This window comes from Trachypithecus francoisi, unplaced genomic scaffold (assembly GCF_009764315.1).
Source record: "Trachypithecus francoisi isolate TF-2019V2 unplaced genomic scaffold, Tfra_2.0 Contig01440, whole genome shotgun sequence".
NCBI lineage: Eukaryota > Metazoa > Chordata > Mammalia > Primates > Cercopithecidae > Trachypithecus > Trachypithecus francoisi.
Window position 1 is genome coordinate 27,614,677 of NW_022681431.1, and position 17,785 is coordinate 27,632,461.

The 17,785-nt window shown below is 35.3% G+C and overlaps 1 protein-coding gene across 3 annotated transcripts in view; it reads right to left on the reverse strand.

Annotated features, from left to right (window-relative positions):
• Positions 1–17,785, reverse strand: part of LOC117095176 (A disintegrin and metallopeptidase domain 3-like) — an 80,196-nt gene that overhangs the window by 47,534 nt on the left and 14,877 nt on the right. For 2 of the 3 annotated variants that reach the window (XM_033231897.1, XM_033231908.1), the window contains exons 5-10: positions 15,675–15,751; positions 15,219–15,396; positions 14,100–14,165; positions 11,439–11,510; positions 11,015–11,181; positions 9,865–9,946 (exon numbers count right to left, since the gene is read on the reverse strand). In XM_033231897.1, the coding sequence (XP_033087788.1) occupies positions 9,865–9,946; positions 11,015–11,181; positions 11,439–11,510; positions 14,100–14,165; positions 15,219–15,396; positions 15,675–15,751 (642 nt within the window). Of the gene's footprint in view, positions 1–9,864; positions 9,947–11,014; positions 11,182–11,438; positions 11,511–14,099; positions 14,166–15,218; positions 15,397–15,674; positions 15,752–16,119; positions 16,329–17,785 lie in introns of all 3 variants that reach the window. The other variant, XM_033231916.1, reaches the window with a different exon arrangement.

The window sequence follows — 17,785 nt, forward strand, 5'->3', positions numbered from 1 at the left end:
CAGAGCTCACAGTTCCAAAAGAGACCCCTTCCCTCTGCTTGAGGAGGGGAACGGAAAGAGTAGGGAAGGTTTTGTCTTGCATTTTGGATGCCAGCTCAGCCACAGCAGGATAGGGCACTAGTCAGAGTCCTGAGGACCCCTTTTTAGGGCTTAGTTCCTGGATATCATTTCCAGAAGGAACCACTGCCTTGAAGGGATGGACCCAGTCCTGAAAAACATCATCACCTGCTAACTGAAGAGTCCTTGAGACCTGAATAACCAGCAGTGATACCCAGGGAGTGTGCCATGGGCGTTGGGTGAGGCTGTGAGACTTGCTGGCTTTGGGTGAGACTCTACATTCTCAGCTGTGGTGGCAACAGTCTCAAGACTCCTTTGCTTGAGAAAAGTGGAGGGAAAAGTAAAGGGAACTTTGTCTTGCATGTTAGGTAGCACCTCAGCCATAGGGCAGTAGACCACCAAGTAGGCTCTCTGGGTCCCTGATTCATTTCTGGACCTGCCCAAGGCCAGAGGGGAGCCCAATGCCCTGAAGGATGAGTCCCAGGCCAGGCAGCATTCACCACCAGCTGACTGAAGAGCCCTTGGGCATTAAGGGAACATTAGCAGTAGTCTGGCAGTGCTTTCCATGGGCCTGTGTTGGTGATGGCAATGGGGTGAGGCTCCTCACCCAGTTTGTCCATACATGACAAACAATATGCTCCTGAATAACCAGTGGGTCAATGAAGAAATTAAGATGGATATTGAAAAATTTCTTTAAACAAATAATAATGGAAAAATGACATACCAAAACCTGTGGGATACAGTAAAAGCAGTATGAAGAGGGAAATTTATAAGTATGCACACCAAAAAAGAAGTAAAACTTCAAGTAAACAACCTAATATGTGTCTTAAAGAACCAGAAAAGCAAGAGCAAACCAAATTCATAATTAGTAGAAGAAAATAAATACTAAAGGTCAGAGCAGAAACAAATGAAATTGAAATGAAGAAAATAATACAAAAGATCAAAGAAACAAAAAGTTGGTCTTTTGAAAAGTTAAACTAAATTGACAGACCTTTAGCCAGACTAAGAAAAAAAAAAGAGAGAGAAGATCCAAATAAATAAAATCAGAGATGAAAAAGGAGACATTACCACTGATATCACAGAAATTCAAAGGATCATTGGTGGCTACTATGAGCAACTACATGCCAATAAAATGAAAATCTAGAAGAAATGGACAAATTCCTAGAAACATACAACCTACCAAGATTGGACCATGAAGAAATCCAAATCCTGAACAGACCAATAACAAGTAACAGATCGAAGTGATAATAAAATGCCTTCCTGGAGAGAAAAGGCCAGGACTTGATCGCTGCACTGCTGAATTCTACCAAACATTTATGAAGAACTAATACCAATCTTACTCAAATAATTCTGAAAAACAGAGTAGAAAGGAATACTACCAAACTCATTCTATGAGGCTAGTACTACCTTGATACCAAAACCAAAGACACATGGAAAAAAGAAACCTACAGGCCAATATCTCTGATGAATATTAACATAAAATTTCTCAACAAAATAGTAGCAAACCAGATTCAACAGTGCATTAAAAAGATCATTCTTCATGTCCAAGTGTGGTTTATCCCTGGGATGCAAGGATGGTTCAACACATGCAAATCAATCAATGTGCTACATCTTATCAATGGAAATCAAGGACAAAAACCATGTGATTATTTCAATTGATGTTGAAAAAGCCTTTGATCAACTTCAAAATCTCTTGGTGATAAAAATACTCAAAAGCGGGGGTGCGCCCAAGATGGCCGAATAGAAACAGCTCCAGCCTCCAGCTCCCAGCGTTAGTGACACAGAAGACGGGTGATTTCTGCATTTTCAACTGAGGTACTGGGATCATCTCACTGGGGAGTGCCAGACAATCGGTGCTGGTCAGCTGGTGCAGCCCGACAAGCGAGAGCTGAAGCAGGGTGAGGCATTGCCTCACCTGGGAAGCGCAAGGGGGAAGAGAATCCCTTTTCCTAGCCAAGGGGAACTGAGACACACAACACCTGGAAAATTGGGTAACTCCCACCCTAACACTGCACTTCACTAAGGGTCTTAGCAAATGGTACACCAGGAGATTATATCCCACACCTGGCCCAGAGGGTCCTATGCCCACGGAGCCTCCCTCATTGCTAGCACTGCAGTCTGGGATCTAACTGCAAGGTGGCAGCAAAGCTGGGGGAGGGACGCCAGCCATTGCTGAGGTTTAAGTGGGTAAACAAAGCCACCAGGAAGCTTGAATTGGGTGGAGCCCACTGCAGCTCAAGGAGGCCAGCCTGCCTCTGTAGACTCGTCCTCTGGGGACAGGGCATAGCTAAACAAAAAGCAGCAGAAACCTCGGCAGAGGTAAATGCCCCTGTCTGACACATTGAAGAGAGCAATGCATCTCCCAGCATGGAGGTTGAGATCTGAGAACAGAAGACTGCCTGCTCAAGTGGGTCCCTGACCCCTGAGTAGCCTAACTTGGAGACATCCCCCACTAGGTGCAGACTGACACCTCACACCTCACACGGTGGGGTACACCCCTGAGACGAAGCTTCCAGAGCAAAAATCAGACAGCAACGCTTGCTGTTCAGTAATATTCTATCTCCTGCAGCCTCTGCTGCTGATACCCAGGCAAACAGGGTCTGGAATGGACAGCAGGCAAACTCCAACAGACCAACAGCTGAGTTCAGGTCCTGACTGTTAGAAGGAAAACTAACAAACAGAAAGGACAACCACACCAAAACCCCATCAGTACGTCACCATCGTCAAAGACCAAAGGCAGATAAAATCACAAAGATGGGGAAAAAGCAATGCAGAAAAGCTGGAAATTCAAAAAATCAGAGTGCATCTCCCACTCCAAAGGAACGCAGCTCATTGCCAGCAATGGAACAAAGCTGGACGGAGAATGACTTTGACGAGCTGAGAGAAGAAGGCCTCAGTTGATCAAACTTCTCAGAGCTAAAGGAGGAACTACATAACCAGCACAAAGAAACTAAAAACCTTGAAAAAAGAATGGATGAACAGATAACTAGAATAATCAATGCAGAGAAGACCTTAAAAGAACTGATAGAGATGAAAACCATAACACGAGAAATACGTGACAAATGCACAAGCTTCAGTAACTGACTCGATCAACTGGAAGAAAGAGTATCAGTGATTGAGGATCAAATGAATGAAATGAAGAAAGAAGAGAAGTGCGGAGAAAAAAGAGTAAAAAGAAATGAACAAATCCTCGAAGAAGTATGGGATTATGTGAAAAGACCAAATCTACATCTGATTGGTGTGCCTGAAAGTGAGGGGGGAAATGGAACAAAGTTGGAAAACACTCTGCAGGATATCATCCAGGAGAACTTCCCCAACTTAGTAAGGCAGGCCAACATTCAAATTCAGGAAATACAGACAATGCCACAAAGATACTCCTTGAGAAGAGCAACTCCAAGACACATAACTGTCAGATTCACCAAAGTTGAAATGAAGGAAAAAATGTTAAGGGCAGCCAGAGAGAAAGGTCAGGTTACACACAAAGGGAAGCCCATCAGACTAACAGCAGACCTCTCGGCAGAAACTCTCCAAGCCAGAAGAGAGTGGGGGCCAATATTCAACATTCTTAAAAAAAAGAATTTTAAACCCAGAATTTCATATCCAGCCAAACTAAGTTTCATAAGTGAAGGAGAAATAACATCCTTTACAGACCACCAAATGCTTAGAGATTTTGTCACTACCAGGCGTGCCCTACAAGAGATCGTGAAAGAAGCACTAAGCATGGAAAGGAACAACAGGTACCAGCTATTGCAAAAACATGCCAAAATGTAAAGTCCATCGATGCTAGGAAGAAACTGCATCAACTAGCAAGCAAAATAACCAGCCAATATCATAATGGCAGGATCAAGTTCACACATAACAATATTAACCTTAAATGTAAATGGACTAAATGGTCCAATGAAAAGACACAGACTGGCAAACTGGATAAAGAGTCAAGACCCATCAGTCTGCTGTATTCAGGAGACCCATCTCACATGTAGTGACATACATAGACTCAAAATAAAGGGATGCAGGAAGATCTACCAAGCAAATGGAAAACCAAAAAAGCAAGGTTGCAATCCTAGTCTCTGATAAAACAGACTTTAAACCATCAAAGATCAAAAGAGACAAAGAAGGCCATTACATAATGGTAAAGGGATCAATTCATCAGGAAGAGCTAACTATCCTAAATATATATATGCACCCAGTACAGGAGCACCCAGATTCATAAAGCAAGTCCTTAGAGACTTACAAAGAGACTTAGTCTCCCATACAATAATAATGGGAGACTTCAACACTCCACTGTCAACATTAGACAGATCAACGAGACAGAAAGTTAACAAGGATATCCAGGAATTGAACTCATCGCTGCACCAAGCAGACCTAATAGACATCTACAGAACTCTCCACCCCAAATCAACAGAATATACATTCTTATCAGCACCACATCACACTTATTCCAAAATTGACCACATAGTTGGAAGTAAAGCACTCCTCAGCAAATGTAAAAGAACAGAAATTATAACAAACTGTCTCTCAGACCACAGTGCAATCAAACTAGAACTCAGGACTAAGAAACTCAATCAAAATTGCTCAACTACATGGAAACTGAACAACCTGCTCCTGAATGACTACTGGGTACATAACGAAAAGAAGGCAGAAATAAAGATGTTCTTTGAAACCAATGAGAACAAAGATACAACATACCAGAATCTCTGGGACACATTTAAAGCAGTATGTAGAGGGAAATTTATAGCACTAAATGCCCACAAGAGAAAGCAGGAAAGATCTAAAATTGACACTCTAGCATTGCAATTAAAAGAACTGGAGAAGCAAGAGCAAACACATTTAAAAGCTAGCAGAAGGCGAGAAATAACTAAGATCAGAGCAGAACTGAAGGAGATAGAGACACAAAAAGCCCTCCAAAAAAATCAATGAATCCAGGAGCTGGTTTTTTGAAAAGATCAACAAAATTGATAGACTGTTAGCAAGACTAATAAAGAAGAAAAGAGAAGAGAATCAAATAGATGCAATAAAAAATGATAAAGGGGATATCACCAGGGACCCCACAGAAATACAAACTACCATCAGAGAATACTATAAACACCTCTATGCAAATAAACTAGAAAACCTAGAAGAAATGGATAATTTCCTGGACACTTACACTCTTCCAAGACTAAACCAGGAAGAAGTTGAATCCCTGAATAGACCAATGGCAGGCTCTGTAATTGAGGCAATAATTAATAGCCTACCAACCAAAAAAAATCCAGGACCAGATGGACTCACAGCCGAATTCTACCAGAGGTACAAGGAGGAGCTGGTACCATTCCTTCTGAAACTATTCCAATCAATAGAAAAAGAGGGAATCCTCCTTAACTCATTTTATGAGGCCAACATCATCCTGATACCAAAGCCTGAAAGAGATGCAACAAAAAAACAGATTTTGAGACCAATATCCCTGATGAACATGGATGCAAAAATCCTCAATAAAATACTGGCAAACAGAATCCAGCAGCACATCAAAAAGCTTATCCACCATGATCAAGTGGGCTTCATCCCTGGGATGCAAGGCTGGTTCAACATATGCAAATCAATAAACATGATCCAGCATATAAACAGAACCAAATACAAAAACCACATGATTATCTGAATAGATGCCCTTCATGCTAAAAATTCTCAATAAATTTGGTATTAATAGAATGTATCTCAAAATAATAAGAGCTATTTATGACAAACCCACAGCCAATATCATACTGAATGGGCAAAAACTGGAAAAATTCCCTTTGAAAACTGGCACAAGACAGGGATGCCCTCTCTCACCACTCCTATTCAACATAGTGTTGGAAGTTCTGGCTAGGGCAATCAGGCAAGAGAAAGAAATCAAGGGTATCCAGTTAGGAAAAGAAGAAGTCAAATTGTTCCTGTTTGCAGATGACATGATTGTATATTTAGAAAACCCCATCATCTCGGTCCAAAATCTCCTTAAGCTGATAAGCAACTTCAGCAAAGTCTCAGGATACAAAATCAATGTGCAAAAATCACAAGCATTCTTATATACCAGTAACAAACAAACAAAGAGCCAAATCATGAATGAACTTCCATTCACAATAGCTTCAAAGAGAATAAAATACCTAGGAATCCAATTTACAAGAAATGTGAAGGACCTCTTCAAGGAGAACTACAAACCACTGCTCAGTGAAATCAAAGAGGACACAAACAAATGGAAGAACATTCCATGCTCATGGATAGGAAGAATCAATATTGTGAAAATGGCCATATTGCCCAAGGTAATTTATAGATTCAATGCCATCCCCATTAAGCTACCAATGAGTTTCTTCACAGAATTGGAGAAAACTGCTTTAAAGTTCATATGGAACCAAAAAAGACCCTGCATTGCCAAGACTATCCTAAGCCAAGAAAACAAAGCTGGAGGCATCATGCTACCTGACTTCAAACTATACTACAAGGCTACAGTAACCACAACAGCATGGTACTGGTACCAAAACAGAGAGATAGACCAATGGAACAGAACAGAGCCCTCAGAAATAATACCACACATCTACAGCCATCTGATCTTTGATAATCCTGACAAAAACAAGAAATGGGGAAAGGATTCCCTATTTAATAAATGGTCCTGGGAAAACTGGCTAGCCATAAGTAGAAAGCTGAAACTGGATCCTTTCCTTACTCCTTATACAAAAATTAATTCACGATGGATTAGATACTTAAATGTTAGATCTAAAATCATAAAAAACCCTAGAAGAAAACCTAGGTAGTACCATTCAGGACATAGGCATGGGCAAGGACTTCATGTCTAAAACACCAAAAGCAAGGGCAACAAAAGCCAAAATTGACAAATGGGGTCTAATTAAACTAAAGAGCTTCTGCACAGCAAAAGAAACTACCAGCAGAGTGAACAGGCAACCTACAGAATGGGAGAAAATGTTTGCAATCTACTCATCTGATAAAGGGATAATATCCAGAACCTACAAAGAACTCAAACAAATTTACAAGATTAAAAATAAACAACCTCATCAAAAACTGGGCAAAAGATATGAACTGACATTTCTCAAAAGAAGACATTCATACAGCCAACAGACACATGAAAAAATGCTCATCATCACTGGCCATCAGAGAAATGCAAATCAAAACCACAATGAGATACTATCTCACACCATTTAGAATGGCAATCATTAAAAAGTCAGGACACAACAGGTGCTGGAGAGGATGTGGAGAAATAGGAACACTTTTACACTGTTGGTGGGACTGTAAACTAGTTCAACCATTGTGGAAAACAGTGTGTTGATTCCTCAAGGATCTAGAACTAGAAGTACCATATGACCCAGCCATCCCCTTACTGGGTATATACCCAAAGGATTATAAGTCATGCTGCTATAAAGACACATGCACACGTATGTTTATTGTGGCACTATTCAGAACAGCAGAGACTTGGAGTCAACCCAAATGTGCATCAGTGACAGACTGGATTAAGGAAATGTGGCACATATACACCATGGAATACTATGCAGCCATAAAAAAGGATGAGTTCGTGTCCCTTGTAGGGACATGGATGCAGCTGGAAACCATCATTCTCAGCAAACTATCACAAGAACAGAAAAACAAATACCGCATGTTCTCACTCACAAATGGGAATTGAGCAATGAGAACACTTGGACACAGGAAGGGAAGCATCACACACCGGGTCCTATTGTGGGGAGGGAGTTGGGGGAGAGGGATAGCATTAGGATATATACCTAATGTAAATGACGAGTTAATGGGTGCAGTACAGCAACATGGCACATGTATACATATGTAACAAACGTGCACGTTGTGCACATGTACCCTAGAACTTAAAGTATAATAATAATAAAAAAATACTCAAAAGCTAGTATAGAAGAAGCTGGCCTCAAAATGATAAAAGCCATATATGACAGACCCACAGTTAGTATCACACTCACTGAGGAAAAACTGAAAGCCTTTCCTCTGTGATCTGGAATATGAAAAGGACACTTTCTCCACAGTTATTCAACATAGTACTGAAAGTCCTAGCTAGAGCAATCAGACAAGAAATAAAGGGCATCCAAATTGAAAACTCAAAAGTCAAGTTATCCATGTTTGAAGATGATATAATCTTATATTTGAGAAAACCTAAAGATTCCATGAAAAAACTATTAGAATTGATAAACACATTCAGTAAATTTGTAGGATACAAAATCGACAAACAAAAATCAGTAGCATTTCTATGTACCAACAGAAAATAATCTGGAAGAGAACATTTTAAATGTGATAACATTTTCAATAGCCACCAATAAAATTAAATACCTAGAAATTAACCAAAGAAGTGAAAGATCTCAGTAATGGAAACTACGAAGTATAAAACGCTGATGTAAGAAATTGAAGAGGAAACAAAAAAATGAAAAGGTATTCCATGTTTATGGATTGGAAGAATCCATATTGCTAAAATGCCCATACTACCGAAAACAATCTCCAGATTCCATGCAAACCCTCTCAAAATACTGATGACATGATTCACAGAAAGAGAAAAAAATCCGACAATATATATGGAACCACAGAAGTCCCAGAATAGGCAAAGCCAAAATAACAAAGTTGGGGGAATTACATTACCTGACTACAAATTATGCTACATCGCTACAGTAACCAAAGTAGCATGGCACTGGCATAAAAGCAGATATTTAGACCAATGGAACAGAATAGAGAACCTAGAAACAAATCCACACAGCTACAGTGAACTCATTTTTGACAAAGGTGCCAAGAACATACACCGGGGAGAAAACAGTCTCTTCAATAAATGGTGCTGGGAAAACTGGATATCCACGGGCAGAAAAATTAAACTAGACTCTTATCTCTCACCATACACAAAATTCAAATAAAAATGAATTAAAGTCTTAAATCTAAAACCTCAAACTATTTAACTACTAAAAAATTTAGAGAAATTAGAGAAATTTATGAAAGGATGAATCCGTTCATGGATTAAAGTATAAACGGGCTATCCTAAGAATGAGACTGGTGGCTTTATAAGAAGAGGAAGAGAGACCTGACTGGCATGCTCAGGTCCCTTGCCACGTGATGCCCTGTGTCACCTTGCAGCATTTTCATCAGCCACAAGCACTCACCAGATGTGGCCCCTTTACCTTAGACTTTGCAACTTCCACAACTATAAGGAATAAATTTCTCTAAAATTACACAGTTTAAGGTATTCTGTAATAAGTGATAGAAAATTGATTGTTAAGACAGTATTTATCCAAAAGTAATAGAATCAGAATATCAAGGAGATACATGCGCTTCCATGTTTATTGCAGCATTACATACAGTAGCCAAGATATGGAAATAACCTAGACATCCATTGTCAGATGACAGGATAAAGAAAATGTGGTATATACTTACAATTAAATACATTTCAGTCATCAAAACAATGGAAATTCTGTCACGTGCTACAACATAGATTAACATTGAAGAGATTATGTTAAATGAAATAAACCAGTCACAGAAAGAACATACTGCATGACTGCACTTATATGAGGAATATGAAGTTATTGAATTGATGGAAACAGAAAGTTAAATGGTGGTTTCCAGGTGGTTAATGGGTATAGAGTTTCAGTTTTTTAAAAAAAATGTTCCAGAGATTTGTTTCACAACAGTGGGAATATACTTAACACTACTAAACTGTACACTTGAAAATGGCTAGAGTTATACATTTTATGTTACCTGTTTTCACTCCCAGCAAGAAACCTCTTGAAAAATTACATTTGATTTCCCAAATCTAAAAATACAGTTTTCAAAGATTATCAAAACAGTGTGAGAGATTACCAGAGCAATTCCTGTTGCAAACTTTGGATCACATGCCATTCCATGATATGTTGCTCCCACATAAGTAGAATGGTTCCTATAATTGAATAATGAAATTTTTCTTGTGGATATGTGTATTTCAAAATAGCAATAACTTACTCACATTTTATGAGTTGGATTTCTATATAAAGGTATGCTTTCTCCAAAACACAGAAATTACATATAATGTCTTATGCTTTCAGTCATTAAGATTTGGGTATCCCCTATAGTTCATACAAAGTTAAGTCCTAAAAGTTGTTTAACATTATCAAATACACAGCCCAAAACCTAGCAGTGCCTGATTCTTTCAAAAAATTAATCATCACTGGAAGGATATAATTAATTCCATGATATAAAAGTCAAAAGTGTTTATTGCTGTAATTTGTATGTAGTAAACTAACTCCAAAAGTGTGAAGAAAGGTAGGACTGAAAGCGATAGAGATAAAATATGCATCAGATGTATGAAGAGAAAGAGAGGTAGGGTGTAGAAACTATCCTTATATATTTATAGTGTAATATTTCTCTGCAATCCTAGAGACTCTTTATTCCAATGCATTGATAAATATATTCCACATATTGCCTAAGGTCTTTAAATTGGGTTTTTGAGTTTTGCATATGAAATAATCAAGTTAGTAAAATAAAAATATGTAAAGACTTTTGAAAGATACAGACCAAGTAGGTAAATAGCTATATCTTAGGTCAGTATAGAAATACCAGAAGGAAACCACAGGGAGAATAAAGTAGTCTGTTTTAGTTTTTTATTAATATTTCATATTGTAAGAAGCATTTTATGCAATTATTGCATTCAATGAATTAACTTATATTTATGTAATGTTAAAGTGATAGTTTCAATTATTTACCAGTGAGAAGGTCTTTACAGAGAGGTATCATGTTTTTATCACAAGACTTTCCATTTTTCAGCTTATTACATTTCTATAATTAAACAGGTTACTATGAGCTACTATGATTTAATTAGTGTCTTACATGGTTATTAGAATCTTAATATTTTACAGTTCGCCAATACAGTCTTGAGATAGCTTTTTAATAATTTTTTGTTATATAAAATTTATATATAATTATGATAGCTAAGATAATTTGATCAAATCTTTCTAAATATGAATAAAGTACTTACATTAATAAGTATGTCATATCATAAGACCTTTGAAACAAAAGTTTTTGTTTCCAAGGCAAAAATCGCTGTAGTATTTCATCAGCATGACCACTTGTTGAAATCTTATTTTGATCTGACCAGATCTCCAAGGAAGACAGCATAACTGTTACATTAAGCTGGGAAAACATCTGAGAACAGAAATTAAGTGTTTTACTATTTTAGGTAACCATAAATATGACATTACTTCTCAATATCTAATGCTAATATATTTAATTTACTATTTTTTGAAGATAAAATCATTGGTGAATAAAACTAGTGGTTGGGCTACATTTACATTTTTACTTTTTGTTAAAATGTAAATGCTATATATATGTACACAAACACAAACAATTTTACTTCATTAATTGCTATTTTGCTTACTTAAATATAAAATATAAATACTTACAGTGTTGATAAGACCAAAGATTTGGAAAACTTTCTCAACTGCAACTGCCACCGCAGAGCCCATATAATCATACTGAAAGACAAATTTTGTTTCTTAATCATTAGTTAAAAACAACTAACTACCACATTTTAAGTGGATTTAAATATAAATGTAAAAGTAACTCAGTGGTCAATTGAAGAGGCCCTAAATAGAATTAAAATATATCACAGCTTACCAGGTTTTAAACATCAGCCTAGCATTTGATAAATTAATCAATGATATTAAAATGAGGTAATTGTGATTATCTTCCTCTTTACAGATAAAGAAATTCAAAGTCAAAGTATTAAGGTATGAAGAGTGAATAACCTACTGGTTAGCCCGGTGTGGAGGCTGGCGCCTGTAATCCAAGTAGCTAGCTTTTAAAAAATTTAATTAATTAATTAATTTAAAATTTCAATTTGCATATAGTTGTTTTTTATTGTCTTTGTCATTTATTTACTGTTTAGTCTGTTGATATTTTGAGACTATATATCAATCAATTACATATCAGTATATCAGTTTTGTGTTTATATATCAATAATCACAAGATATCAACAGACCAAACACTAGATGACAAAGACAATGAAAAAACAACTATATGCAAATTAAAAATTTAAAGGAATATAAGTACATAGAAATATTAATAATCAAAGGATGAAAACACATCATCTAACATCAGGAAAATACTACAAAAGAAAAAATATGTTATGTGATAATTATATTAATTAACATAATACATTGATAAGAATAAAACTTAAGGGCAAAAAATGGACATGCTTATTGCAACGTATTAATAAAATAATTCATCAGGGAGATGGAGACTTTTTAAATTTGCTTATAACTAAAAACATGGCTGCAAAATATATAAAACAAGATTTAACACAATTAAAAATAGAAGCTGACTATCACACTGAGATATTTTACATAGGTCTCTTAATAACAAATAAATTAAGAGGAAAAATTAATAGGAAAGATACCCAAGACTTTAAAAACCCAAAGGAATGTTGGATAAAATATACATACATAGAAGCTTATGTACAACAATGAGAATATGTATTTTTTTTTCAAATACAAGTAAAAGTTTTATGCACATTGATTCATATTAACCAATATCAGGCCATAGAACACATCTTTGAATAAGAAACAGAGTGTCACTTAAATCACATTATCTGAATACAATGCAACTAAGTTATGGTGGACTTGATAAAAATATTTTAACAATGCTATTTTTAATGAAATGGATACCTCTGTTGTGGTTATATGAGATGATAGGCTTATTCTAGGCAAATACACACTAAAGAATGTAAGAGTAAAGCTTCATGATGAGCTTTACAAGTTACTTTCAAATTTAAACGAAGAGTGCACAAGTGATAATGGGATACAATATTAATAAATGTGAGAAAAGAGAATAAGGGTCCTCTTTGTATTATTTTATTCTTGTAACTTTTCTGAGAGTTTCAAATTATTTCCAAAAGAAATGTTTAAAAAGTGAAGATGAAATAAAGACAATTTCAGATGAAAAGAAACTGAGGAGAATCCAGCAGGCTAAAGAGAAATATCATACATTAAGACCTACTAGAAGGTATGAAAAGTTCTGCAAGTGAAAAATGTATGTGTGTGTGTGTGTGTATTTTCATATATATTCATATATATGAAATACTTTTGAAATATATATGAAATACATATGTATGAATATTTATGAATACATATTCATATATATAATACTTTTTATTTCTTTAATTTCTTTTTAAAATCATTGAATATTTAATTTTTAAAAATCTATTTTTCAGTTTATAACACATGGAGAGGTAAAAATATTTAAAAACAGAATCATAATGACTTACCAGGCTTAAATGAAATTTTACTGCTCTGAGGCTCTTACATTATTAATGAAGTGGTATAACATTAATTCTAGATGATGATAAGTAAAGAATACTAATCAGAATCCCTAGGGAAACTACTAAGGTTGGACACTGGAAAGAGAAGCATAGCAAAAAATAAATAAATAAATAAATAAATAAAATAAAGGTTAAATATAACCCATTGATCCAAGTGTAGGAAAGAAGAAACAAATAAGCAAATAATTGATGGGATGTAAGAACACTAATAGTAAAGTATTATTTAACCTACATCCATAGTTATCAATTCTTTTGAGAAAAAAATCAACATTCTATGATTCTTCCCATTTTTAAGATACAGAACTTCTATCAGAGATGGTGACTATAAAACATAAAGTAATCTTCTGAGGGATAATATTTAATAACAAAGATTTCCAACTGAGTAATAAAATAACTCACTTAAAAATAGAAATAGATTGAAGAATTTCAATCAACAATTGGAGTGGATCTAAAAGTATCTGCAGCTAGATATGCTACAATAGATTAGAGTGTAGTGGAACCCTTCCACATGAAGTTATACATTATTGGGACAATTGATATCAATTTAGAAATCAATATATAAATATTGATCCCCCATGTCACTATAAAAACAAGTGAAAACATTTCTTTATCTCCTGCTAGACTGAGACACACATTCAAACAGATTAAAATATATCTGCATTGAAAACGTTGAGAGTTTTTTATTCATATTCTCTCTGAATTTCAACAAAAGCAAAGATATAATAAACATACTGATATTGCATACCATGGCTTTATCCATAATGATTTGTATTTTCAGAGTTCTTTTCGATAGCATGGCACCTGAATTTATCTGTGAAATAGAGGACATGAATTACATAGCACATTTTCAAAATTTTTACATTGCAGTTGTCATGCGCAATACATATACACACACACTCACAAGTGAGATATAGAATATCTATCCATTTAGCTACCTATCTATCTATATGCAGATGGATGATAGATACACAGACACAGATACACGAATATAGATATAAGTAATAACACAAGAGGATGGGTACACACTTAGCAGGTGGGATTCCAACCAAGAAAATCAGAAGCATTTTACTTTATGTTGTTGATAATTAGAATTGTCAAAAAGTCACTGAAATGAGGAAAAATCCCATATTTCCTTCCCCTTTTAACATTACTATGTACTCTGTAGCACACCACTCCCTCACCAATCTTCAAAGTGAACTAACATCCGTAAACATTTCCCCAAATGTTGCCTTTATTTTCTTACTATTTTTGTACTTCTACTTCTTCATGTTAACTTTATTGGGGTTTACATTCAATAAAATATGTCCATTTTAAGTATAAACTTACATTAGTGAGTAATGTATACACCATCACAATTTATAAATTGGTATTTAGAACAATTGGAAGAATTACATCAAAATATTAAGAGCACTATCTTTAAACAATGAGGTTTCACACAATTTCTACAATTTCTAGTGTATTATCTTGCCTCCTTTTCACTTTTACATTTTCTATCAAAATAACACCTTTAAATAAAAAAAATGCATGTGCCAAAAAACTTATAAAGCAATTTGATCAAATTGGTAATAATTTTCTTAGTAAGATACAAAATCAATATAAAAATAACTGTATGTCAATAAAAATCCCCGCAATTAAGGAAACAGGTTATGATGCTTTAGAATTATGTGTGTTTATAACGATTACATTTTCTAAATATCTGAATAAACAAATACATGCTGTAAACAAATATCCTACAACTGAACTTTTTAATATAATAAATATCAGTTTAAATTTGTTCTCCAAATGTGTCAAATTTCAGAATTTCACTGTGAATAACCTTATCAACAGTAAGACCAATGAAGAACTCATAAATGAGAATACTCACATCTGATTTGACAAGAATCCTGTACGACTGATCTATATATTGAGCCACGGGGTAATTTTCTTGAAAGGAGGAATGACCAATAGCATCATTTTTTATTCGATAAACTACATGCTCATATGTAGGTGAAGATTCCAATGGTTCAATACCATAACTGATATTATCTAACTGCAATAATCCTCTGGATATTCAAATACAAAAAAGAAATAAAAATGTTATTGGTGCATTTGAATACACTTTATGCTAATAAGAGTTTTTTTTCTGAATACATTTTATGCTTGCCAGCCTGGGATAGAGAAAAAGAGAATAGAAAAAAAGATCAAAAGAATATGTAAAAAAGAAAAGTATTTAAGAAAATAAAGTTTATATTTCTCTGTATTTATTCTGCCCTTCAGGAAGTTTCTGGAAATTAAAGGCTCACATAAAATCTCAATGTACATATCTGGAATATGCCATTACCTGAGTCCAGAACAGGTGCGTAGTGTCACAGCTGATTTTGGAGTGTCTGCAGCATATCCTTGGTAAAAGCAATGAGCCTAAAAAGGAATACAGAAAGATATATTCATAAATGATTTGGAAACAAAGTCCTAGCTTTCATCTTTACTTCCTATATATTGTCAAGCATTCACATTTAGCCATTGTCATCATATTATTTATCAGGTATTGAATCTCCATATTAATCTACAATCTCTTTCTCTAAGTTCTTTTCTGCTATGTTATTAGCTCCTAAACATTTTCATAATTTCTATCCCAATTGCTGACACTGGTAGGCCAAATTTACCCCTAGTAGCAGTTATCAGAGCCCAAGTGGACCAATCAATCCTACCCAAACACGCATTTACAGCAATGTGCCTATTACACTCACACCATCAAGACTAACAAACTCAAGCAGGGAAATCCATACCCTGCTCCATGTCCAGCAACAGCAGCAGTCACCTGCACTTGCGATGGTGCCAGCAGGATCTGAATCTATAAGCCCCTCACAAAGAGGTAGAAGGCAAACCAGGTCCCAACCTCTCTCCAGCAGTAGAGAGGAATCCAGACTCAATAGCTTCCGGCTGTGCACCCAGCAGGAGAAAACGATCCTCATGAGTTACTTCCCATTTTTCCCTACTGTAAGTAGAAAAAGATAATTCAGATAGGAGCTATCTTCAACCAGGGTCACCAGCAGAGATAGAATCAAGCACACTGAAATCTAGTAGCGGAGAAAAGGCAGGATAAATGTTCTCCATCCTATGGATCTTTCCTTACCCACCTCAAACAGAAACACTACCTGGCCCACGGAAGTACGATTTATACCTCTAGCTTAACTGCTTAAGAGGCAGCAGAAGGTCCAATGCAGCCAGAGCAATGAAACACAACAGAATAATATTGTAAAGAAAAACTGTTATTGGAACAGTGGACTCCAGTAAAACAAAGCTCAAACTGAATGACTGTCTTCTAAAATAGAATATTAAAAGAAGGTCAAGAGCCTTGACTAAATGTCAAGGATACAATCAAAATAATTCATTATAACAAGGACCAGGAATATCCCAACAGGAATGAGAAAAGAAAATCAACTGATGACATCGTTGAGATGAGTCATAGGATATTAAAAAATATTTGAAAGAAGTAATAAAAATTGCACTAATGAATAATGACAAATTCTCTTGAAATAAATGAAATAACAGAAAATCTTAGGAAATAAATAGAAGCCAAAAAGGGAACAAATGAAAATATTAGAACTGAAATATATAATAAACAAACAAGTGAATCACTGAATAAGCTCTATAATCTGGAGTACAGATGACAGTGGATAGGATCACCAGGGTTAAGGAGAATTCAATTCCATATACCCAACCTACAAAATAGAGGACAAGTGGCTGAAAAATGTATGATGTCTCAATAACTTGTAAAACAATAGCAGAAGATCTATAATTTATAATTTAAAAAGAAAAAAAATGGGGTTTAAATAATATTTAAAATATTATTACTAAAATAATTTTAAAATATTATTTTAAATATTAAATAATATTTAAAATATTATTACAGCCAGATTGTGAAATAGGAATCCCAGAACACTTCTTCTCCCCACAAGCATACCAATTCAGCAACATTATATGGGAAAATTACCTTTGTGAGTAATCAGAAACTAATATAGAGACAGACACGCTGGGAGGATGCAAAACTAGACTCCCTAAAGCTGGTAGAGAGATTGGGTCACTCTCTTCCCAGGGAACCCAAAGATATCCGCACCTAGATCTATTTTAATCAAACATTAAAAGATCAAAAACAAAGAGAATTTTGTAAACTACAAAAGAATGGCAACTTGTCGCATACAAAGGAAACTCCATAGGACTGTGAACAGCCTTTTTTTTTTTTTTTTTTGTCAGAAGAAACCATGCTGGCCAGAAGAGAGTGGGATGAGACATTTTTTAAAAGCGCTGAAAGAAAAATTAAGCCAAAAAGAATGCTATACAAAGCATTATAGATTTCTTACAAAATCTATAAGAAACTCACTTGAGACTTAAGTACACATATAGGATGAAGGTAAAGAGATGGAAAAATGAATTCTATGCAAATGGTAAGCA